The sequence below is a fragment of the Molothrus aeneus genome, chromosome 6 (assembly GCF_037042795.1).
Source record: "Molothrus aeneus isolate 106 chromosome 6, BPBGC_Maene_1.0, whole genome shotgun sequence".
NCBI classification, from domain to species: Eukaryota; Metazoa; Chordata; class Aves; order Passeriformes; family Icteridae; genus Molothrus; species Molothrus aeneus.
In genome coordinates, this window is record NC_089651.1 from 25,448,711 (window position 1) to 25,474,683 (window position 25,973).

At 40.6% G+C, this 25,973-nt stretch overlaps 1 protein-coding gene across 4 annotated transcripts; it reads left to right on the plus strand.

Moving 5' to 3' along the window:
- The first annotated feature begins 1,046 nt into the window (after nucleotides 1-1,046).
- LOC136557927 (carbohydrate sulfotransferase 8-like) lies at nucleotides 1,047-21,501 on the plus strand. 4 transcript variants are annotated; one of them, XM_066552144.1, is made up of 7 exons: nucleotides 1,047-1,262; nucleotides 9,148-9,258; nucleotides 11,440-11,587; nucleotides 12,031-12,633; nucleotides 16,414-16,501; nucleotides 17,448-17,565; nucleotides 18,296-21,501. In XM_066552144.1, the coding sequence occupies exons 3-7, from the start codon at nucleotides 11,494-11,496 to the stop codon at nucleotides 18,347-18,349; spliced, it is 957 nt and encodes a 318-aa protein (XP_066408241.1). In that variant the 5' UTR covers nucleotides 1,047-1,262; nucleotides 9,148-9,258; nucleotides 11,440-11,493; the 3' UTR covers nucleotides 18,350-21,501. The 4 variants fall into 4 exon arrangements, with proteins under 4 accessions (XP_066408241.1, XP_066408237.1, XP_066408239.1 ...); XM_066552140.1 differs by lacking the exon at nucleotides 18,296-21,501 and having other exon boundaries at nucleotides 17,448-18,095; XM_066552142.1 differs by lacking the exon at nucleotides 18,296-21,501 and having other exon boundaries at nucleotides 11,444-11,587; nucleotides 17,448-18,095.
- The last annotated feature ends 4,472 nt before the right edge of the window (nucleotides 21,502-25,973 follow it).

Below are 25,973 nucleotides of genomic sequence, written 5' to 3' on the forward strand. Positions count from 1 at the left end.
CACACATTTCTCATACAACTTCTGAGGGTTTTCAGACAAAACCAACAGATCTGACCTTTCTTCTCTCCATTGCCAAGGTACCTTAACATGCACTTCCTCAGGCTCAGATGCCAGTCTGTATAGTACTCACTTCACCTCTTCAGCAGGCCATGAAGGAGCCTCCTGTATGTGTGCAGGGATGTAGGTTCCTATATCAGTCCAGGGACACTTAGTACATCAACCACAACTAGAGAGCTCTCCTGGAGACATGCTGTAGTGGTATAATTGAGGATGATGTGAACTGCAGTATATTCAAATTATTTTTGGTCCTGTTCCTTTCCTATTTTAGATAGATTCTTTCTTGCTGAGTTTAGTTATTAGTCATGTAATTACAGTTCACCCTTTTATGAAGAATGATGGAAAATGTACATCAGCCTTCTGCAAGTGAACTATCACTAGGTTTTTCTTTTCCTTCCAGATTTGTTTTCTTGCTACCTCTTATATCCATTGCTTTTTGCAGTTAAATTTGTGCTTTATCCTTTATGATTTGGTTTCAGCATCTACTGCTATTCTTTCATACTAGTCCTTAGGAGTTTGACCTGGTTTCCATTTTCTGTACATTTCCTTCTTGTGTTTCAGGTCACTGAAGACTGTGCTGCTTAGCCAAGTAGCCAAGTTGGTCTCTGACTATACTTCCTATCCTCCTACTGTGTAGGACTGTTTGTGTTTGTACCCTAAACATAATTTCTTTAAGGAAGTGCCAACTCTACTGAATTCCTTCTGCTTTAGCCATGTCTCTCATGAGAACTTACCTTCCAGTTCCCAGAGTTTATTGGAGTCTTCTTGTATAGAGTTCTTTGGGTTTGAATTATCTTGCCTCTTGTTCTCCATCTAAAAATAATGCATATTATCACAACACAATTACTCTCAACCAAATTACCTTTGCCCTCATATTCCCAACCATCCCCTTTCTTGGTTGCTTAGCAGGCAGCCTCTTGGCAGGCTGCTCTTGAAGCACTTGGCAGTCTCTAACAGCTGCTGTAGACCCTGCGCGGGGAGTGGTTAAATGCTGCTCCTTATACCTAGAGACAGACACAGCACAGTGCTTTGGAAAGGGCAACTGGAGATGCTCACCTAAAGATTCTCAGGGAAACGCTGGCAACTTTTAGTGGGGCTTTTAATCAAAACAGAGACAAATATAAAGTGCACAAAGTGTTTCAAATGCTCTCCTGTGAAAGCATCTGTGTGGATACAGAAGCACTTTGCCCAGCCTTAAAGATCAGGTAAGGAGAACACAAAATCTTTCCCCTCTTTCCTTTCCATCCCTAAGCATAAAATTAAAATGACATGTTTCTCTGGACTGACATTTCTTTGTCTGAATCTTTGTTGTTTGTTTAGCATCACTCAGAGGCATGGGAAATCTCCACTGAGGCTGTCTGATTGGTTAGTAAAATTGGATTGTTAGTAGCTTTTCCTGTCACCATAATTGTGTAAGTGTAGGCAAATCTCTGCAAAAAGAGATTTCTTTTGCAGAGTTGGTTGGGTTTTTTATTTGTTTATATATTTAGAAATTGACATCAAATATTTTGAAGCATAAACTGAGACATTGTTTAGCTTTTCAAATCACACTGTGATGAAATGAATCTACAGAGGATTTTTTTGGCAGTCTATTATTCATTGCTATGGCTTTCCTCAGTTAAGAAGTTGATGTTACAGGGATTCTGGTGCCTGAAATGAAATGACAATGGCTTTCATTCACTTTCTGACTTTTTTAAGGGTGGTATGCATCTTGATTCTTCTAATTTCAATACAGTTTGCATCTACATAGGTTTTTGTCAAATTTCAAACATTTCAGCAGAAGTTTTATCCTCAGGCCAGATATCTGCCTGAGGATAGTTTTTAATCCCTTTGAACAAAAATAATTTATTGATTTTTATACAGGAAATCTGCGTTCTTTTTTCTTCTCTTAAATTATTCCAGCGACCTTTTCTCTAAGAAGTTCAGGTACATTGCCGATTTTGAAAAAAGCATTTCAAAAATGAGGTTAAGAGTTTCCTCTTGTACATTCTCAGTGGAACCTCTTCTGCACAGGAGAATAAACAATTCATTTTAAAGAACAAGCATGAGCAAGATTTCTAGGGAGAAATTGTTGGGGATTGCTGGCAAAATAGATTCAAGGAACAAAATCAGCAGGAAAATGTGCCTTGATGGCTAGTGAGAAAACTGATGTGGGAAGGAAAGAAAAGGAAAATGTATCAGTTTAGTTTGGCAGATACTAAAATAACTATAGAAGCTGAAGTGTAGAGCCTGGAACTAGCTGAGAACAGAACTGAGAGTGAGAAGCAGTAGGGCTGTGTGGGAATCTTGGAAGTAGAAGGAGAGACAGTTCTGATGAGCTGGGCTCGGAAGTGTGGTGGTTGGAGGGGGGGCTGTGAGGCTGACTGAGGAGACAAAGGGAGGAGTCTGGCAGGGGGAGCCAGCAAAGAACTAGCTTGTGCATGAGGAAGGCTGAAAGCAGAATCAGGGTGAAATCTGATGAGTGTTTGGGAAGCTGGAAAACAGGATTTGCTGGGCGAGCTGCCTGGGGACGATATGAGGAAGGCTTTTGGAGGTGAGAATTTGCTGGAGATTGGGTTAAAGTTTTGCCTGAGGAGTAGAAGAAGAGACTGGGAAAGATGGGGTCACACCTGGGATGGGGGCTAAGGGAAAAGCTCTGGTGCCCATGCAAATAAATATGTGTTGAGCAGGAGTGTGGGAGTGCTGCTGGACAGTGGAGTGCAAAGAGGTGGGGTACCAGGAGAGGAAGGGTCTGGGCAGGCCATGCTAATGCTGGGAGCAGGGGAAGCAGGGACAAGCTGTGCTATGGACCATTTTCCTTCAGTGCCTGGAATGGCATCCCACATGACCAAGTCTCACTGTTTTGTTGCTGCCAGGAGGTAAAGAGAGAGTTTGAGACTTATCACTGTTGATGCTGGGTTTGTTCAGAAGATAGCAATCTGCTGCCACTATTGGTTATTCCATTAGAGTGAGTATCATAAGACTGGTCAGGGGAGCTGATTCAACCCTGAAAATTACTTTTGTGCATGTTGTTGTGATACTTCATGAATACTTTTTTGAGTACCTTTTCAACACTTAGTTTTTAAAGAAACAAAATACTCTACACAACTTGACATGTTTGGTTCAGAGGATGAACATGTTCTTGAGACACTCAAGGGCTGTCCAGTAGGATCCCCACTATCTGTGTCAGATGAAGGAAGGTGTGCAGTGAATCAGGCAAGAGTTTTTAGGAGGAGAGCTTGTATTCTTTGTCTGCTATGATAATCCCATGGGGTGTGTGGTACCCACCTTTTCAGAGACTCATTGACTGACCATTCTCCATTTTCTGGATACTTGAGCAGAGTCTGGAAACCAGATTTGCAGATTTTTCAAGCATTTCTATCTGTAACTGAATCCAAAAGACTATTTTGAACTTAGAGTGTAGTGTAACATCAAATGCTCTGAAATGTCAAGTCTTTAGTTTCAAGACTGTTCTGCCAAAAGCCAGCAGACACTTCATTTTATACTCTCTATGATTTAAATTATCAGTTTAATTCTACTGTCTCCAAACTTCTTAATTTTTGATACTGCAGGTGTCATAATATGCTATAAAAACATGTTTCATAGAAACAGACTTTAAACATAACATTTCTGCTGAACAGCTTGCCCTGCAACACACAGGAGAGCAGAAGGGAAAGAAAGAATAAGCCTAGATTCATGTAGGAAGAGAGAAAAAGGTGTACACACATTTTGTCAGTAAGTGTCAGGATGTTTCAGGCAAAGAGGTTATTTCTGTAATAACAGAGCAGACACCAAATCACTGGTGATAGGACTTGCACATGATTCCTGTAAGGGAGTCTTTGAAGGAGTATAAAAAAGAAAGAGTGGGGGCTAATGAGAGTAGAGGTATGGATTCAGACAAAATTAGTTTTGGATCCTGAAAATAAGGTTCAAAATCTAGACTAAAATGACAGGAGAAGCTGGAAGAGATAGGAGCAAAAAGGAAAACCATTTAAACAGAAATGCTTTGTATTCACTGGAGTGTAAAGAGGGAAAGAGAGGTCATAGCTGTCATCAATTATGGTTAAGGGGTACTAGGGGTGGGGACACAAGGGTATAACAAGGTGAACAGTAAACAGGAGTTTGCCTGGGGGTGGTGTGCTAAGTAAACAGGACTTTTACAAACAGTTTTGGCAGTATTATTTGGTGTGCAATGGCAGGAATAAATGAATCAAGCTTGCACAGGGAGGTGAAAAGCAGGAGGAGACAAAGAGGATCTAGGGCTGAGACAAGGCAGGTAGACCTGAATGGCAAGGGAAACATTGCTATTATTGACATTAACTGAGAAGAGAAACATGGGAGGGGACACTGAGACATATGCAAAGACAGAGAGTTAGTCATACATGTGACAAAGCAGAGGGATTTTGAGGCCCATCTGCTACAAAACTAGCTTGGGGGAGATCATTCACTGCCACCCTGGCCAGAGTGCACTGTTCTAAACTTTTCTTCCGTGCTTCCTTTTTTCTCCTTTTTCCTTCTTTCCAAGTTTTTTAGACTTATCTAGATTCCATAAAAGAAAGCAGTGAAGTTTGTTCTGTGATTGGTTTTGCAAGATTTAAATGGCACTTGACAAGTGCATAGAATTTTGAATTAAGTGTTTAGATAAAAAGGCCTCACAGCCCATTACCAGATGTCAGGCACCAAAAGCAGTAACAGGGTACTGCCCAGTCCCCTGGGGCTGCTTCCCCTGCCCACAGTCCAGGACCCCATGTCAGCCTCCTGAGGCCACCAGTCCCTGCCCCAGTGATGCTGCAGCAGAGCTGGCATCCAGCTTCCCAGGTTCCAGCCAGGCTGGGCCCACCCACGAGCTGGGTCTTCTCACTGAACACATCTCTTCTAAGAAAATCAAAAGTCTGTGGCCTTTCTGTCTGAAGTTCCAGGAAGGAAAAGAAATACAATTTTGATCACATACTAAGGGCTGGGTTCCAGTGCAAGAGTGACTGCAGTGCATATAGTCTCATTCCTTTTTAAACATCTTTGGTAGTTTATTGGATAATTAGCATACTGCTTTCTGTACTCATTTCTTTGAATTTGTTTTTCTTCTTCACTGAATTGTACTTTGTGTCTTTTTCAGTCCACTTCTCAACCTCCCTTTTGCACAACCTAGAGCAGGCTACAGAAACTTTCTATTTCCCTTGGGCCCCAGCTCTACCACTTTTCCTTGGGTTTCTGTTTCCTGCCTCTCTCTGGGAGCTTTTCTGTCAGACTTGCTGCTGCCTTTCCCCATGAACTCTTTTTTTTCCTTTTCACTTTGGTCCTTTTCATCCCCAAACTGGCTCTTCCTTTCACTTGCTCTTTTGGACTGGTTGGTAACAGTTTTAGCACACTGGCATCATAACTGGTGTTGGCATCCCTGAAAGGGAAAACTTTTAGGAGTGATTTTAGGTGAAAAATGTAACGGCTCTGTAGGTGCTTCATAAACTTAATCCAAAAGCAGGGGCAGCAGAGGAGAAAGCAGAAACTATTCCTTTGTTATCAAGGGCTAATGACAAGAGGGGCTACCAATATGATATATCAGAAAGTAAAGCTGAGCTTTTAATACTGCATGAGAAAGTATAGATAACAAAAAAGCTTGGAAGGTAAGACAAGGAGATTACATGGAATTAAGTAGAAAAGGAAAAGCTAAAAGGCAGGCATAAGTGGTATAATGAGAATAATAAACAGATTAATGATGGCATCAAGGAAGGTATCACTACAGTTGCTGAGACCAGAAGGAAGTCTGATGCAGTAATGGAGGGCTGAGGTGACCACAGAACAAGAGTTTTAGATTGTGCTTGTAATGGAAATTGTTGCTTCATACCCACCTCAGGGCTGTGTTGGTCTGTAGGCCGCCCTTGTCAGCCTTTTCCTCAGGAGCTCCCAGCCTAGCCCATATGTTGTCTCCCCACTGAGCTTCTACCCATTCTCACCTGACACCATTCAACCCTTGCTGCAAATGAGATGATGTTAAATGCTGTCTCTTATTGGCAAAATGACCCAGATAAGACACTTATTCTAGCCCTTGGCTGTCTGTAACTTGCATGAGTTTCCTAACCCCTTACTGATTTTCCACTTCATGGACAGGCCAGCCTGGCTGCAAAAGCTCCACTTTCTGGGGTCCTTCTCCCTCCTGTCCACCCATCACAAACTGTACAGAAGCAAGGGTGCTGCAGATTTGGTCAAACAAGAGTCTTGCCCTTGCAATTCACTCTGATAGAACAGCACATGCAGAACTGCACCCAGAGCTTGGTTTTCCTGTTCAGGCTGTTCTTGGGAGCTTTCTACCCATCATCCCCTCCTCACCTTCTATGTACCCATGCACATATCAGTATGTATGTATTTGCAGTTGTCTTTTTGAAAGGGCTTAAGTACAGAATGGGGTTCAGCAATTGAGAATGTTATCTGTTTTCAGAGATTTTTCCCTACCTTCCACTGAGCTGCTGTACTGGTACTTTCTTTTTCTTCTGGCTTCAAATGTATCAGGAACACAAATAAGTACTGTTGTAATTTCATTCTTTTAGTCTGGAAAGTTCCACTTATCAAATGGGTGCAGAGGATTGCCCCACATGCTCAGCTCTGACCAAGGTATGTCTGTGAAAAACCAGCTTGAGACACACCTTTCTAAGTTTATCAGAATACTTTAAATCATTATCAGCCTGCTTAGTTAGTTTACTTGGAGCAAATAATATGCCAGTGTAACTGATATTAATGTGTTTTGGAACTATTCATGTGTGTGTATATATATGTACACATGTGTGTGTACATGTGTTTCTGTACTTGGGTAATAGGTGCCACACAAAAAGACTTAACATTATTCAACATTTCCAGCTATGGTACTTCTTACTGTTTATGAAAGTATAAAAATATTTAAAGTTTTTTTTTTTGCTAAATTTCTTTGAATACTGAAGATTTTGTAATTGCAATGGTTCAGAAGCTCCAGGAGAAGGATTAGGGAATGCCATATTATGAATCATTATTTCAGCAGTTCAAGGACAGAGCAGTGTACAAGTGCTACCTATGCAAGGCAGTGTAACCTATTCCTTTGGTGCGTGTTCTGGAAATAAATCTGCATGGCAGGAGGAAGAACTTCAGTCTGAGTGTGGATGTGTTGGGTCATGTACTTGTGTGACTATTATTAAAACATATTTGACTGAGTATTTCCCAATTGAAGGAATACTAGAGATTTTCTATCAGACCTTGTTTTGGTCAGGGGGAAAGGAACTCATTATAAATCCAAAGCTGGTGGTTGGACAAGTGTTACTGGTTGTGGTGTAGCTACACATGCTCAGTTAAAGTACAGACCACTAACAGACATAGAGAGGAAGGTTGCGGAAGGTCTAGTATCACAAAATGTAAAGCAAGAATGAGACAAATGAACCAATAAAAAGCAATTTAACAGAAAAAAATATTCCAATAATGTCATCATATGACGATTTTTGACACCCCGGAAAAGTACAATACAGAGATAGAGAGCAGTGTCAGAGATAGAATGAGTCTCACCTGCCATGCATGGGATGTGCAAGTAGGTTGTCAGCCACCTCCATACCCAGTGTACCATGTAGAAAAGGGAGATGTTGAAAGTAATTAAAAGCATAAATTTGTCAGAAATTTCTTGAAGTAAACAGGATGGGAAGAATATTTTATGGTCAGCAAACTTGACAACAAAGATATGAACAACAGGATACAATGTTTTTGGCTTCGTTACTTGCAGTGTGTTTATCAGGAAGAAAAGAATCTTTGAAAAGGAATTATAGAGGGCCTTGGAATTATCAGCAGTGCAAAGAAGGCTTGAATTCAGTAAATATTTTTAATTTTATGGGGACTTCAAGCCTTTTTGCCATTTTGTATGCACATGAGATGATTGGCATTGCTTTCTCCAGTAATCTATTCCCCATTTCTTACCACTCTTTGCTTGAACAATTGCTCTGGCTGTTCTCATATAGAAACTTTGGATTATGTTACAGGAAACAGATGTCACCAGACTGACTTACTATTTTTGCTTGGCTTTGGTTGATTAAGGCAATAGCACTGATGTAGTGGATTTAGAGCTGTATAAAGCATTTGACATGACAGCATGTTCTGGCTTAGGTGCTAGAAAGACATCAAAACAGCTGGACACACAATGAAGAAATTAAACACTAATTAACTGACAAGCCTCAAAAAATCTCCTGATAGCAATCCTTCTGAAAGACTCCTGCAAGAAAGATTCAAAAAAATCTCCTGATAGCAATCCTTTTGAAAGAATACTGCAAGGATAATTCTTGCTCCCTGGCCTGGCTTACTCTTTAGTAATGACCAAAAACAAGTCCGAAAATTATTTTTGATGCAATTTGCAGAATCCAGTAAGACATGCAGATATTAAAAATATCAAGCCATAGCTCTGTATAATTAATTTATAACTATGTGATCTGAAGAACAAGGAAAAAACCACAGTGCAGCGTAAGGCTCTTATCTGGAAGACTTTATGCTTAATTAAAAATTTTTTTAAAAAATTAAAAAAAATCCATCTCCCTCTCTGCTTCCCTCCACTATGTACAACAAGAACAGTGCAGATTAATGACTTATATTTAATTTTTAAGATCTTCTTTTCTGGAAATATGTAAGATTCAAAGAGATATTTAGATCCCTGTCTCCCTGTCTCCTGTTTTGTTACTTTTCAGTAGAAGAGGTTTCTGCTTTTTTTGTTTCATAAGTCTTATGATGCTGTCTTTCCTTCTTGCCTGGGGGAGCCCATACTGCTGCCCTTTAATTACAGCAGAAATACTCTATTCAGTATGAACTTGTTGTGTTAATAGACTCACCATTCCTTTACTGATGAATGCCTTGAAGTTACCTAAAATCACACTTAATTCAAAGTAGGATGAGGGAAAATGCAAAGAGAAGTATTAACTCATTACATCTTAAACAGCAAACACAATTACATGGGAAAGCCATTAAAAAAAATAAGGAAAAGTTCATCTGATTTACTGACACTGACACCTATGGGCAAAGGTGCTTTCCATTTTTGATTTTTTCCCTCCTTTTTAATTTCCAGGTGACTTGTCCCTCTTTGACAAAATGGATCTCAGAATTTTCTTTCCTCCTCTTCCTCAGGTTTCCCTTAGGTGATTTTCATCAGTGGAAACTTTGCATTCCACAGAACTCCATACTGGGGTCTCACATCTGAAAACATCTTCCGAAGAAGGCTTTGGACTTCACCTTAAGGTAGCTTCATGTCATGTTGTCCTCATTACTTGAGGACAATGTTAACTCTTACTGCCAGTCTGCTCTGTGAAGTTTTCTAAGGAGTCCAGAAAGATTTCACCTGTCAGCTTGGAGCTTGTTCTATGCCTTCTAATGGTCTGATTGTTCTCATGAATTTAATTAAAGATTCTTTTGTTTCCACAATTATGCATAAGTCTTTGAAGAGGAGTTGTCTTCTGTGTGTAACTAGCTCTTAAACATCTTCTTTCCCCCAAGGAAGCAAATTTCTTCTATTTCCCTGTGATGAGTCATTGACATGTTTCCATATGAAATATGTCTTATAGCAGATCTTATAGTCTCTACTGGTAGTGTAATTATTAAATATGCATGATACAAGTATAATAATAGGGTAAAATTAATCTAGTTCATTTTCTGATTCCTGAGACAGGTATGATAACATTTCTTTTCTGAAGTGACAGCATTTAAAATGAATGAAGCCCAACATCTTTTTCCTAGGCATACTCTAACAGGGAGTCCTTGTATAGAATTGTTTATACTCATATTGATTTTAATTGCTACACAGTGTAAAGTTGTCTCTTCAAACTGCTTCTGAAAAAGAAAAAAAAGGGAACACTCAATCTTGGCCCTTGTGAGATCAATGAACAGCCTGACTGACTTTATCTGGCCTTGAAAATGGCCTCTGGTGCATTAGGACTCAAGGATTACATCATGAAATGAGAATTGATGTACAGTGAAAGAAAGGCAATCTTCCCTTACAATGATCTTATACAGCCAAGAGAATGAAAAAAAATAAAGGCTAAATGCCATTGTGTCTAAGAATGCTGCATTAATTTGTATTACTATTGTAACATTTTATTGTAAATATGAGTAAATTTTTAATACAGAGTTAGTGAACAGTGTCCCTCTCCATTCCCTAGGTCATACCTACTCTAAGAGAGATTTAATTGTCCATAATGCTGCTAACTCTATGAGTCTGCAGATATTCTGGTAAAAGTGTGTGATATCAAAATCACATATCAGCCCTGAAAGGAGGAACCCTTGGGCTCAAGTACAGTTTCAGCAGTGTAACTGGTACTGCCTCCACTGCTGTCTCAGAACACACCAGAAACCAGAAGTGCTCCTATCATATCTTGCAAAAACAAAATAAAATAAGAAAAATTGGGAAAAAAATAAATTATGTCCTAGAGGAATCTAGACAATGATGTGTTTGTTGCCAGCAGGTTCAGGGTGAAAACTTGAGAAATAGGAAAGGAAGACAGTGCTGTTTGACTTTTTGATTGTGCAGACTTCATGGAACAGAAAGAGAATGATATGTTTGCCAGTAGTTATTGTTTTGCACCTAATTTTGCAAATTCCAATAAAAGCATGCTTATGAAGACCTCTCTACTGGGGGAAACAGAGTAAGATTGCACAGAGGATTTAGATAGGTCTCTCTCCATGAAGTGCCAGGAGAAAATGAGTGAGCACAAGAGAGAATATATGTTGTGTTGGACTGCCTTCTTTCCTTCTGTCTGGGAACATGGAACAGCTCCTTTTCTGTTGTTTACCACTTTCTGCATTTCCTATCATACTGAGCCATTTTGGGGCTCTCCTGCTGCAGCAGCAATGGCAACAAACATATATGCCATGCAGGGTCTTTGGAGAGGGAAAATGGGAGAATTCAAGTTAGTGGTGTGGATTCTCTGCAGGAATAGGAAAGAGTTTCTCCTACAATGATGTATTTGTCCAAAGTACAAAGCTTCAGGGCAATAAATGGAAATAAATTCATCCTGAATATGTCCTGGTCTTTGTGGATACACCTGTTACATTTTATAAAGATCTTTGTGTTCCCAGATTCCAAAGATGATAAAAAAATACAACTTTGTAATTCTAAATGAAGTTATTGTTCCCCAACAGCTTTAAAAGACAAGGGAGTAGTATTTGCTCATAAGCAGTTCACTGTTCTGAAAAAAGGAAGAATTTTGTAATACTTCAAAATGAACATATTACTTATCTATTTGGTTTAACAATATAATTGTGATGAGTCTTTTCCGTGAGAGAATTTTTTCTTATTAGCAAAATCTATTTTTATAGGGCTTGAAAAGGCTTTCTGCTGCCCTAAATTCTGTAGAAGATATACATGTTATCTTTGTTATATCAGTCATACAAAATCTAACCTGAATCATCTTTCCTTGTTGACAGAAAGACAGATTTCCACTTTAGACACCACATCATTTTCCTTCGTGTGAGAATAACATGAACCAGAAGGTGTTAGTTTTCCTTCTCCCAAATTTTGTATTTGGAATATTTCTTTTTGGGTTTTTCTGTAGGAGACAAAAAACCCTAACAGGTGAGTAAAGAAATTACCAAAAAAAATTAATGTTTTTTAGAAAGAGAGACACCTTTTCCAAATGTGTTAGAAAGTAACTATAAAGCCCAAGATATAAACAATACTATGAAAATATTCAAGGCCTAGTCACTTATCACTATGGTAGTTATCTCAGCAATATATGAGAGGAGAGCACTACAAAAGCATGATATTGGAACACCAAACTTGCTTAGACTAGTACTGCTAACATATTGAAAGTTTTCATTTTAATAAATGTTTCACTAGGGAGGATAGTTTATTGCATGTTTGCCATGGTCTAGTCCAGTTACAGTAAAAAAAATAATATTTTAGCATCCTCGTTAGATTTTGTATGCAGGGTGATAGAGTGCTATGATTGTCACAGATAAAGAGATTCATACAAGCCTATTTCACTGAAATGGTTTCAATTTCTTCCTTGGTTACAGATGCTTTTTCCAATCCCACTGAAAATTGGCTGGCAATTCAAAACGGTCGGAAAAACACACTGGCTTCTGTCTGCCTGAAGAATAACCTCAATAAACCAAGAAGTAAATTGGATTCTCATGTTGCAAATCAACTCTTTGTGGAGCACAAGCATAAATTTATCTACTGTGAGGTGCCTAAGGTAGGCTGCTCCAACTGGAAGAGAATTATTTTTCTTCTTCAGTCAGACTTGAATGCAGAAGCTTCTGAAATTGAGCATGACAACATCCACCATACCTCACTAATTAAAAGGCTGGTGTCTTACCCTCCTGCCTTACAAAAGGAATTTCTAAGCAATTACACCAAAATTATGTTCACCAGACATCCCTTGGAACGGCTGGTTTCAGCTTACAGAGACAAACTCCTGCACTCTGAACCATTCTACAGCACCACTATTGCTAATGAGATTAGGGCAATGTTCAGGAAAAATAAAAATTCTCCTGAAAAAGTGAGTTTCCAGGAGTTTGTCAACTTCATTATAGCAAAACCACCACATACTCTTGACATTCACTGGAAACCGATGTTTCTGCTCTGTGATCCTTGCAACATTCACTATGATATTGTGGGTAAGTATGAAACCCTTGGCTTGGACTCTGAGCATGTTCTGAAGGTGATTGGTGCACCAGAGAACCTGCAATACCCCAGCTTGAAGAGATACAGCTCAGAGAAACGAACAGATGGTGATATCACCTTAGAGTACCTCAGGCAGCTGACCTCAGAACAAATTGAGAAGATAAAAAAATTGTATGAAATGGATTTTTTTTTGTTCAACTATACTATGAAATATGAGGATTATTTTCCCCTGAATGACTAATGCAGGTTAAACAAAGAACAGTTTCCTTTGTACAAAATGGGCAGAACTTGTCCTCACAGGTGCTTGATCAGTGGGTTGGTGGCTGCTGCTGAGGTTATCCTGGAGTTTGTAGATATGGTTTATCATTCTAAGCACTCTTATATAAAATCCCTGCCATGATCTCTTGTTCCATGCAGACCTTTACCTATTAAAATGATTGTCTTCCTATTGATCTTTAACAGCATATGTTTGTTTCATGAAAACTGTTCATAAATTATAGATTTTGGTCCATTGGTAAAAGACATGGGAAGGATGAAGAATGTTGTATTTCACAATGAATATTTTAGAACACCATTTTTACTTTTTTTTTTTAATTAGAAAATTGCATAAGAAGCAATAAATAATCTGCTTGATAGTTAAACCACTCTGTCTGCAAGAGCCTTGGTCATAAATGCTGTAGGAAAGAAGCAAATAGCTTCAGATGTTTGAAGCTGCATTACACAGAACCTAATGCCAGGATATCTTCCTGTGTAGCAGTGCTCTGATCACAGCCCATCAGCCTCATCCTTCAAGCAGCATAGTTGTCAGCATTATAGTTCTTAAAAATCTTCTGATGAGCAGATCTGGCATTCACGGTGACCTTACAAACTCTTTTCACCAGTTTTGTAAGCATTTCAGCAGAAGGTCTGAAAAATGCATTGGAGTTTGTTTAGAGAAGTAGTTAGAGGTACCTTCTAAACTGTTCAACCAGGGTGGTGCATGATCTAAAATCTCAGTGGAAAGGTGATTCTTATTTATTCTCCAAAAGCACTTAACACCCAGACAATGGACAGGGCAGTGAGTGCAATGGGGACAATGTTTGGGCTTTCCCATTTGTACTGCTGGAATCCACAAGCTCCTGGGACTTACCTGAGCATGGCGCTTGGGAGGAGCTGGGTAACCTTAGACAATACATTTGTTCTACTTGTTGCTTTCTCACATTACAAGAGAATGACTGCAAATAAATTGTGGAGTTATGGTGAGGGGAACAAGGAACATGGGAGGAGCAACTCAAAGCATTACCCCCTTCTTATGTTCCTAGGTGACTTTGGTTTGAGATCACTGAGGGGTCTATAACTGCTATTATATTAAGAATGAGATTTGTCCCCATTAAAAAAAATCTTTTGTCTAGTCAAGTTCAACTATTAATTTGTGACCATATTAATTGTAACAAGTTTCAGCAACTAATTGTGACTATTGGCACCACCTCTAGGGGATGTCAGTCTCTCAGCAGCTTATTTGAAAATCTCTCAAATGCACTTAGTTCCTCTCAGCTAAATCTGCAGCTGCTTAAAGGCTGGCAGACTAGTCTTGGACCCAAAGTTGGCTCTCAGCTTCTCATCACACAGAAAAGGACAGATACAAAATAAATTAACCACAGAGTAGTCACCAATCTGTAGAACCTTTGCTGCCAGCAGCATGGGCAAGGGAGAGGGAAAAGGAGACTGTGAAAAATTGACACAATGGAGGGTTTGGAGGAGCCCCTCCAGTGCAGGAAGTGAGTTGCAGGAATTATCTGCTCCAGTGGGAAGGTGCAGTGATATACGACATCAGCTGAAGACAGTGATCAGGCCACAGTGACAGGAGAGGCCCAGAAAGAAATGCTTTCTATCCCCCTTGACAGCAGATTGCACACAAGCAGGACTAGCATTCTGTGCATCTGGCAGGTCTTGCCTGGCTGACTGTTTCCTAAATGGGGCACCTTTGGAACAAGGAGAGATTCAAAGTGAGAAGACCAAGCAAGAATAGCAAAACAATTTGGGAAAAAAAAAAAAGCTTATATTTTATGCAGAATGATTCATATTTCTGGATCTTACCCTCACCATCACCGTATTTGGTCTCCCCATAAACCTACTATCCCCTGATATCGGATTGTTCGTGCCACCCTGGCAACTCTGTAGTTCATGTAGGTTTTTCTTTTTCTTTACTTGTTAGTTTTGTTTAGTCAGAGGAAGCTGGAAATTACTCCCATCAAAGTTAAGAGTATGCAGAAGGATGCAGTCTCTCTTTCCTGAATCACAGCTACATGCTTCAGATCATGCAGAGGTAGAGGGGAATAAGATTTGCTTCATAACTCACTTCTACATGAGAGATCTCTCCAGAGCTATATCTGAAGCTGTAAGAATATCTAAAAATTCATGAGTACTCTGGCACCCTCATCCAGCCTAGGAAAGCTCTGAAGAAATGTTACTGACAGAGTTTTATTGATGTCTTTGCTATCAGCACTCAGTGTTAACACCCCCCTCCAGCTTCTTGCTGTTAGATGTGAGTGGCTTTCTATTCTTATTTCCTTTTTCACAGGTTCAAATATTGTTCCCACAGTGGTTGCAGAAAAATGATGGCTAATTCATTCATCACAAGCATTAGTCAGTAGCAGAAGGGTATCTATTAAAGCAGAAAAATCTCTGTAACTATTCACAGCAGGCTTTGAGTTTTGCCATTTGCCTACAGTGAACTGTAAGTAGCACATTGCCTCAGCTCACTGGCTGCTGCAATGCTGTTTAGCTGCTGTGGGTCTGAACAAAAAAAAAAAAGCAGCAGAGGACATATGTGTGCATGTGTGCCCATATAACAGGGTGTACTGTCTTTCCTACAAGTGCACTGTCCAGAATAAGGCTCTAAGCTGAGCTAGGCTCCCTCCTGACTTTTGCCCAGAGAATAACCCTCAGTGGAGCTTCTTTCCTTTGGATGCTAACCCTTGGTGGTGTGTTCCTGGGAGGAAAATGGATTCTTGCAGTTGGGAGCAAAGGTGGAGGCAGTGTGGTGAGCTCTGGCCCTGGGGAGGATCTGAATGGGGAGGGAGTGCCCTCTTAATTAATTAATTAATTAATCTTCTGATTTATTGTTATATGCCTGCAATACAATCATTGCAATGTTCATTTCTGATTACTTTAATAAACTGTAGAGTTAACACATTAATCTATTTGTTCATCCTTCTCAATAACATCTGCTTGAAAAACAAACCTACCTCAAATTGTTCTATCAAATCAAAACAAAGGCTGCACACTATTAGGCAACAATCAATACAAAGCTGCTTGCCTCTGCTTTGCTACATTAATATGTCTGACTCACAGAAATTTTAAAGAATTGAAAGAATTAGCAAATACTAATGCATGCTCCAGTTTGGAGAAAAAACGCAAATAAGTAGAAAAAAAGAAAGAGAAAGAAAAAATCTTGCAGAGACTTTTGCCACTCTCATAGAAATCCTCACACATGCTTTCAGGCTAGGTGTCCACAAACCTGACATCCCACTTTCTTGGTGGAAGTATAACAGATCTAACGGATGATCCATGTCTGTCAGCAATGAAGACCACGTCACCAGGTGTTCCCTCCACTTTAAAAACAATTATTCTGCCTGCAAACAGTCCTAATTTTTCACACAGTTTTGAACTTGAGTCTTAACAGATAAACTGTGATTAGTGATTTCTTGCTCAGAGAAGTTCAAAGAGCAGGACAGCTGTGAACAGAATAAAAGGTGTGAGCGGTGAAACTTCAAATGTCTGATGTTCCACAGAAGTCTCTCTGACTAGTGGGAAGAAGAGGAAACAGCACCCATGCAAGATATTACACACCAGACAAACTGCAGAACTCACAGCTACAAGGTGATTCCATTTCTGTGTTTAGAGTGTTAAAAAGTCAAAAGCTTTTACCTTGATGATAGCCAGGGGTTTTTTTGGCTTGTCTGTCATAGAAGTAGAAAAAGAAAATTAAACAGGAAAAGAAAAAGGCACCAACACTCCACGACCCTGCCTTTGGCCTGACATGATTTCCCTCTGTCACAGCAGTTCTCACCTCCCTTCCTTCCAGAATTATAATTTAGGACAGGATTTAGTATAAAACAAAAAGTTATTGAATTGGGTGACAGACATGAATCAATGTAAACCAAATAAAATAAAAACAGGCAGAGAATTTACCTGATAGAAATGTCTGAAATTTCAGGAACTTCCTCTTGCAAGTTCTGAACAGGTATCAAATGTACACAGCGAGGCAGTTGCAATGATGCTTCTAGTAAGAACTATTTTTATAGAAAAAGCTCAAGTGATCATAAATCTCAGTCAGTATACTGAGGCTGATATTCCAAATGAATCAGCAGAGCAAAAATGAGTGATGTATAACAGCATTAGGCTTGTGAAAAGGAAATGGCTTCACACTGTTTCAGCACTACCCATGTACACCTCACCTTTGCTCACCACAACAAAATCGCTTCCTTTACATCTTCAGGACCCTGATTATGGCTTCTTTTGGAGCTGTACCAAAGATCAGCAAGATGAAAAGGTTTTCTCAAAAAGTCCCATTCCCCATAACCCTGTAAAGCCATTGTTAACAAGACTATGCAGCATTTGTAGAGTCCCATCAAAGGAGCAACAATCCAGCCACAAGTATGGCTCAGAGCAGAACTTAGCATGAGTACCCAAATTCAGGTAGGCATACTCCAGTTTATATTTCTGTTCTGTAGCAGAACTAGGGGGAAAGCTCTTTATGTACAAATCTATGACTATATCCTGACTCTTACCTCACTTGATTGTGTTGTCCTCCATTTTTTCCCAGATCCCTTCTTCAGTATTCCCCTGAGCTTCATGTAGGGACTCCTGCTGAGTTCCCACAGCTGGGAGCCTCCAAACAGGTGCTACAGATGCGAACTTACTCAGGCACAGATTGTTGTCAGGTGAATTTGCATTATTACAACTATTTTCAGAAGGCTTTTTATGTCAGAAAGTTCTTCAAGCACCTACTCCACCAGCAAGATATTAGCTACTACAAGCTGAGATGTAAATATAAAGTGAAGGATGTTTTGAAGGCAATCCACCCCCTTAAAAATAAATTCATCTTCTATTCAGATAGGTTTAGTGGTCAAGGAAGAATGCTTTTTTGGGGATTTACATCAGGTTTCAGAGGCCTCTGTTAATCATAAACCAAAAGCTCCAGGAAACTTTCTTTCATGAGGGGCCATCATTCTCTGCAGGGTTAAGTTTTGTTCACCCTCAGAGATCTGTTAAGATTGGTCCTTAGGGATGCCTGCATGGCAAAAGAGCCCCTTAAGATTTTTAGCTTGAAATAAGCATGGAAAAGTAGAGTGACAAATTTAAGAGAGAATCCACCTGACACCTGACATTAAACAATTGATTTTAGGTCCAGTCTATCTCAGAAAGACAGCACAGGTAAGAAACAAACACAGGGGAAAAGCAAAAAAATTAATATAAGCAGATTATTATCCTAATGATAACTTCTGGCTAGGAACTTTAACTCAGGACCCTGCCCACAATGCCAGCTGCTGCCTGCAACTGGCGAACAAAGCTCTTTGTCAAACAGCTTAGCAAGCCAATTTTTCAGGCTTTGCATGCTGGCAATGTTTCATTTCTGTTCATCTGTGCTGCTCTCCTTTGAATTCTCTACAGTTCCAGATGTTTTCCAGCTCTCCTGGAGCACCCAAGCTGGATGCAAACGCGTGACTTTATAGATGCCACATAGATTGAAAGTATGAACCCAGGTACGTCACATATTATTAAGTTCCCATTTATACTCTCAGTTCAGTGTTAATTCAATGCCAACCCTTGTAGGAACAAATCACTTATTGTGATTTAAAAATTGAACCATGATACTTCATGAAAAACATCCCAGGACTTGAGACGTGTATTCTAATCCAAGCTCTTGAACCTGGACTGTTCAAACTCTCCAGCCTGAGTTTTGGACGTTGGGGTTTGTTTCTGTTTCGTTTTGTTTCCCTGTTGGCAGCTAGGATCCTTGGAATTTAGGCACTGAAACCCAGGCCCGAAGTCTTTGGAGCAGGCATCCAATTACCATCCGCGTCCATATGGGGCCATCTGGTGGCGAAAGGGGCTCGGCAAGGGAGGCTCTCCTGGGCAGAGGTCCCTGATGGGTGCTATGTTTCAATTCTACTAATTTTTTTCCTGAAGCCTTGCATCTCAAGACTCTCATGCCTATTCTTTCTCTCCCTCTTCTTCTCTCCCCTTCTCCCCCTGATTATCTTCCTCTTTCCTTGGACAAGAATTCAGTTTCAACTTGACCACTAGTCAAGCTTTCTTGTCCCAGTAGTTTTTTTACAGGTTCACTACAAGCTTTCCTACCTAACTTGCCTGGTGATGAGGACTCAGCAGCTGCTGACATTGGAAGTTACACTCTGCTGTCCCAGCAAGATCTTCTTAACTTCTTCCATGGTGAAAGCCTACCTTCGTAAAAATTTTTTCTGGCCTGTAACTGGGCAGGAAAATACGGCATTATGGATTTGATTTATAACTAAGCTCTAACTGAACTTTATGGTTCCATTTTATATAAAAATATTTATGAAGACAGTTAATATTCACTTAATTATATTTGGAAAGGCATTTTCTTTTGTGTGCTGTGATTCAAATCTGTAATTTTTTCAGGAAGACATTTTTCCATTCAGTCTCTCTGAATACCTCTTTATGAATTTTATTCTCATTTGACGACCTGAAAAACAGGTATGGTACATGGATATATGAATATGTAACCTGTCATTAGGCATTTTCTGTATAAAGTGCAACTCAATACCTCCATTATTGATTTCAGCCAAAGTTCTGCTGAACATGATGAAAGCTGAAATAACATTGTTTTCCAGGAATCCATATGCATTTATATCAAAGTGAAAATGTTTTCATGACAATTACAGACAGCTGCCTATGAGAGAAATGCAATTTCTGGAATAAAAATGAAATCCAGCAAACTGCAGTCAGTCTCCCTGTATCATCTCAGCCTAGTCTTTCCATTTCTGAAGGTGCTTATACTCTCAGAGGCAAATTTCTTAAGCTCTTTGGCAAGAACCTTGATAACATTATAAGAGAAATAGAATTCATTATTACTCCATCTGATATACAGAAAAAAACTCGCTACAAAAATATTATCTTCCAGTTAGTAAATATCATAACTAACTAATAGCCATACTTATCAGCTTTGTAAAGCAAAACCCAAAAATCATTTCTTCAGCTTGATAACAACCTCATTAGGGAAGCAGAGGTTTTCTGCTTGCATTTTTGAAGAGGAGGTTTGTTTCTCTTTGCTTCCTGTCTAGTCATCGGGCAGCCTTGCAAAATTGTACTTACCTGAGGTAATGATACATTGGATGCCATGAATAAAACACCTCTGACAATTTTCTTCATTTTGCTGTATTTTTTCCTTGATGTTAAATGCTACGTTAATATCTTTTATGCCAGAAAAAGCATGGAATATTTTCCCCCTGTTACTTTTGCAGGGCTACTTTGTTTATCACTGTTGACAAATTGTGCTACTAGTCCCATGGAAAAGACAAAACAGTGGAAAGCACCTAGAGTTCAGGAGGCTGGAGGAATGCTTGGTTGCTGTGCCACTTACTCTCTCTGAGGAATTAGAAGAATTTGGTGAAATATTGGCTACCCCTGACTCATGGTTATGCAGCTCCTTACAAGGAAGAATGGTTGGTTTATTTGTCTTGTTTTCAGTGTCTTTTTTCTAGCAATCTGCTCACATGGAAAGAGAAACAGATGGAAACCCAATCTAATGATCTACAATCCCAGTTTAGTTACTGAAGAGAACTCTGTGTGCTCTTAGCAATGGTGGAAGACACCTCCTGGCCAGCTCCTCCCAGTTTATATACGGGGTATGATGTTCTATGGGATGGAATATCCCTTTGGCCCTTTCAGGTCAGCTGTCCTGGCTTTGTTTCCCCCCTGCCTGGCTGTTTGTGCACCTCCTCACTGGAGAGCCTGGGAAACTGAGAAACTCTTGGCTTAGGGTAAGAACTACTCAGCAACAGCCAAAACAACAGTGGGCTGTCAACATTAATTTCATACTGAATCCAAAACTCAGCACTGTACCAGTTACTAGGAAGAAAACAAACTCTATTCGAGCCCAAACCAGGACACTGTTTAAGAACCTTATCAGACATTTTGTAAAGGCATTACTAGTGACAGTAGTGTTGGGGATTTCAAAATGATGACAAAATATGGGTTCCCTGTTTTGAAGACAGAACTACAGATTTAACTGAGTACAAACATTAGGTTTTGTGCTGGTTTTAAACTCTGCTGCGGCACCCATGGCCCTACCGTGTCCCAGGTACAGTGTCTGGCCGTACCGAGGCCGGGGCCCGGGCACGGCCCTGAGCTGTCCGCGGTGCTGAACGCGCCCGGCACGGCCACTGCGTTACCGGCGGGGCTGCGCGCCTGCCTCTCTGCCTATACCTCATTTCCTCTGCTTTTGGTGAGTTTCATAGGCCACTCATTTCCCTGACACCTTTATGATCGACTGGAATGGAATGCACTCCTTTGCAACACTCTCTGCCTGAAAAAATTCCAATAGCTGTAGTTAAAAACTCCTTGAAGACAGTGACAACGTGGACATATATTAGTGCAAAATCGGTTCTACGACCTCAAGTGAAGAAAGTACTTCTCCCAGGAAAATAAACATAAAGCATACACTATTTGATTCTGTGAAATAGAAATGTCAAAAACCCCAGAGAAAAAGTTTTCTTGGTATTGTTTTCAAATTATTTTACTTTTTATTCTCTCTTGCATTACTGTTTTTATTCTATATTTGAGTTGATTCCAGAGACAAACTGTCAAGTCTTGTGAATAAAAATCTCTGTCAAGTTCTGTGTCGTACTGTGGTCTAGTCCACAAAGCTGGGCAAATGTGTGTGCCAACAAATGCTGGGAATACAGAGGGTAAAATGACCTTGTAAGAGACATATCGGCACCAATTTGGAGTTATGGCCATGCCAAAGAGCACCTTTATATCCTAAAAAACCCTCTACAAACCATTTGGAGTTCTTTTGCACGAGCACAAACCAGACCCTTTACATTAAAATAAAGCTGTTTGCTTGTTGCTTAGTAGTTACTCCTGCTTAGATTTTTTTCTTAAAGATACACTCATGTGGCATCATTCATCTCACTAGGGTGTGTCTATGACCTTTCAAGATGTGTTTGATTCTTAATGCAGCACTTTCAAATGAACTGGCAAAGCAAATTGTGCGGACAAAGAAACATTAGTGTACTTAGCTCCCCTTTCTCCAGCATCCAGGTAGTCAATTGCTCAGTAAAAAGTTTTATGAGTTTTTCAGAGATATCCCTCTTGCAAAGGGAAATAAAAGCCTGTGACTGTTGAGATATAAATTTTTGGCCCCATTTGAGTAGTAACAGCATTAAAAAGACTATTTCAATTCAGCTACTATGCCAGATTGTTGTAGAAAATAATAGTAGTGATGGTTTCTGTGGAAAATATTATATTTAGCTTAAATCTTCATTAAAATCTAGTTATTTTAGGCTTTCAGTTTTGTTGGGTTTTTTTCCCATAATCTACTGAGGTTTTTATAATTTTATTTGGATTGTATATATGGGGGCTACAGGAGTGGCTTCTTTGAGGAGCTGACAGAACTAATGCCAGCCAGCTCCAAGACAGATCTGCTGTTGGCTGGGGCTGGGCCAGGCAGTGACAGTAGAAGTGCTTCTGGGATAACATTTGAGAAGGAACAAAGTCTTATTGTGCAAAAGTACTTGCAGACAGAGGAGAGAGAAGTGAGAATATGTGAGAGAAACAACTGCACAGACACCAGGGTCAGTGCAGAAGGAGGGGCAGGAGGTGCTCCAGGAACCGAAGCCCAGATGCCCCTGCTGTCCATGGTGCAGACCTTGGTGGGGCAGCTGTGTCCCTGCAGCCCATGGAGTGGGTGCAGAGATCCTCCTGCAGCCCCAGAGGACCCCAGGCTGGAGCAGGTGGATGCCCAGAGGAGGCTGTGATCTGCTGGAAGCCCAGGCTGAGACAGGCTCCTGGCAGAACTTGAGGACACACAGAGTGAGGAGCCCATGCTGGAGCAGGTTTGCTGGTTGGACCCGTGGCCCTGTGGCAGATCCAGGTTGGACACTGTTCTTGAAGGACTGCAACTCGTGGAGAGGGACAACACTGGAGCAGTTTGTGAAGAACTGTGGTTTGTGGGAAGGACTCCTGTTGAAGAAGTTTGTGGAGGACTGTCTCCTGTGGGTGAGACCTCACACTGGAGCAGGGGAAGCATATTTCCCCTAAGGAGGAAACAGCAGCAGGAACCACGTGATGAACTGACCATAATCCCCATTCCTGTCTCCCTGCATCTCTGGTGGGGAGAAGGTAGAGAATTGAGAATAAAATAAAGCCCAGGAAGAAGGAAGGGATGGCGAAAGGTGATTTTTAAGTTTTGTTTTACTTCTCATTGTCTTAGTCCAATATTGATTAATAATAAATCCAATTAATTTATCCATGTTGAGTCTGTTTTGCTTGTGATGGTAATCAGTGAGTGATCTCTCCTAAGCCTTACCTCAGCCCATGACTTTTCATTATATCTTCTTTTCCCCGTATAGGTGAGGAGGAGGGTGATAGAGTGGCTTTGATGGGCACCTGGCATCCAGCCAGGGCCAAACCACCACAATAGTTTATTCCTTTAAATGTCTCAGAAGTCAAATAGTCTTTTGCTGAAGATGTCTTTTAACAATAGAACCATGATTTGTTCTTTAAGCACACCCACAGTTTGAAGGATGAACAGGTGAAATTAAACTTCTTGAAACAGTCTGTCTGTATTCACAAGGAGACACATCCCCCTCTTCTTTACACTATTATAAACCAGGAGTAAGTCCACAAAATTTGATGTGTCACCATAAATATAGGCAAATACGTCCCAGTGTTCTGAGGGGTTACATATGGCTAGTCAAAAATAACTACTACGCTTAATTACAAAATTTTTGTGTTTTTCTGCTAAAATGCCAGCTGTGGAAGATAAATCCTTTATTTAAGGCAAGAACAGGAAAAACATTAGCAGAAACCATGACAGTATCTCAGATGCTCTTCCGTGGAGCTACAGGAAATTTGAGGAGGGAGAGCACAATCCACATGCCAAACCAACAACCTGCAGCCAGTGATGCTGCTACCTGCTTGCTCCTTTCAGCACACATTTCCTGTCATGGAATACTATACCTAGGGCCCTTTCTCCTCCCCCATTTTATGTTATTCCCTGGATATGTTGGCCCCCAGGGCAGCAGTAGGAATGTGAGGGATAAAACTAGTGAGAGGGAAGTGACAAGAAAAGGCATTTCTCTTCCTCTTTCATGATGAAGAATAGCAACTGCCTGCAGCATGAGGTGGTGCAGATGTGGGAGAAAAATTATTTTTCTCCCAGGTTTTTTTCTCTCTGGTGATGTTCGCCTTCTGCGTAGGTCTTTCTTTCCAGAGTATTTCCCTACCCTTTCTTATAGAGTAACCCTATGCCCTATACACCAGCAGACATTTTGTTAGCAGGGGTGCTGTGCACTCTCCTTCCTCCCCTGTGGCCTTATCCTTTGTGTCCTTCCTCACTGTCATAGCTATCACCTCATGATCTCAAACACTAGCACCCATTTTTCCAAGGGGACATTGGCATTTGACTGTGCCCGAGGTGTGTTGTCTCCCTCTCTCCAGTTTAGGTATGCGAGGTAGCTGAATAGCCGGAGATACTTTGTGCAGGCGTGACTTGGAAATGCAATTTTAATTCCAGCCACGAGGGGACCTTCATAGTTTTTTGTCTCTTTCCTGCAGGTTCGTGTGATCCATACACTTAGATCAGTTACAGTTTTGCTTCTTCTTAGGTAAAAAATCATTCCCCCCCTTTTTATTTTTAATATGGCATTCATTTATTAGGTGTCCAGAGTTTATATCAAAAATATATAAATGTCTTGCATAGAGAAATTTGGCAAATAGCCTACAAAAATTAATCCCGAAAGTAAAGAGCTCTCAGTGCAGCAATTGTTTTCACATCATAGGACCTGTGTTTGGAGTCTCATTCTCCTCTTGCATGCAGCAGCTGTGTACTTGCATAATTTGATCTGGTTGTGTTTGTATGACAAAAAGAGGATGTGATTGTAACATGCACTAACTTTCTCACTTTTTCTAATGAGCAGCAAAGACAGAATAACTAAAACACGTGGCCAGGGTGCTCAGCCCCTTTGGAGCTGGTGATGAGCCACTGAGGCTGCCTGCTGTCCCCGCTGCTGCTCCTCTGCCAGCTGCACCAGACTGGTCACACCATCCCCTGCTCTGCTCCCAGCTCCCCTGTGCAGAGAAGCACCATCCCCTGGCACAGCTGCTCCTGACACCACTCCTGAGAGGCAGGCAGCCCACCCACTGCTTGCCGCTTGGCTTCCCAGGAAGGGATGTGCTCTTCATCTCAGCCACGGAGGGGAAACTCTGCCTCAGGCATGAATGGCTGTGGGTGAGTTGGGATCTTCCCTTAGGCGTGGCCAGCACTTGGGCCATGTGCCTTTCTTCCAGTTCTGGAAAAAGGGCCTTTCTGTATAAAAACACACCCAACTCCTTTCCTCCCTAGTTATATCCTGAAAGAGATATGGTAACTACTAATAAATGCTTGTGTTTGTTGCATCCAAGAGAGACTTGCAAATCACAGCACTCAAGTACTTCTCAGGCGTTCTGAGGTCATGCTCAGCATGGCATTGAAAGAGGTGGCGTTTCTCAGCTATCATGCTCTAAGGTCTCTGAGAAATCTCATGTGGGCAGTGAACAATATGCATGTACTACACAGGCCAAGTTAAACCCAAGGCTCCTCTCTAGATCATATTTAAACCGTTGTCTTAATGAAATCTTTCTAATCTATTTAGAAATGTCTGTCACATCTTTGTCTCTGTATCGTCAAGGCTTAGACACCCTATGGGAACACAAACTGGAAGGAAGTAGAAATAAGCAATATGTTAATGATAACAATGTTTAGAAAGGGATTTCATGGGAATGAAATAGACTTTTATTTTTGCCAATACAAATAAAGGCAGAAAGCAGTTTTTGTAGCAGGCATGTGTGAAATGTGAAACCCTGGCAGTGCGCAGCAGTGCCGATGTGAGCCAGAATGACTGTGATAAGCAAAACGCTTCACCCCTGGAGGTGGGAATGTGATCTGGTGGTTAGAGTAGCACAGAGCAAATTTGAAGCTCCCTGCTCCTGCCCCCAACTTCTGTAGTCAACTCATGTACTGTCTATCAGTTCACCCATCTGTACAACAGGGACATATTTATCTGTATCTTATCAGAGCCAGCTCTTGGCAAGCACCACGGGTGGA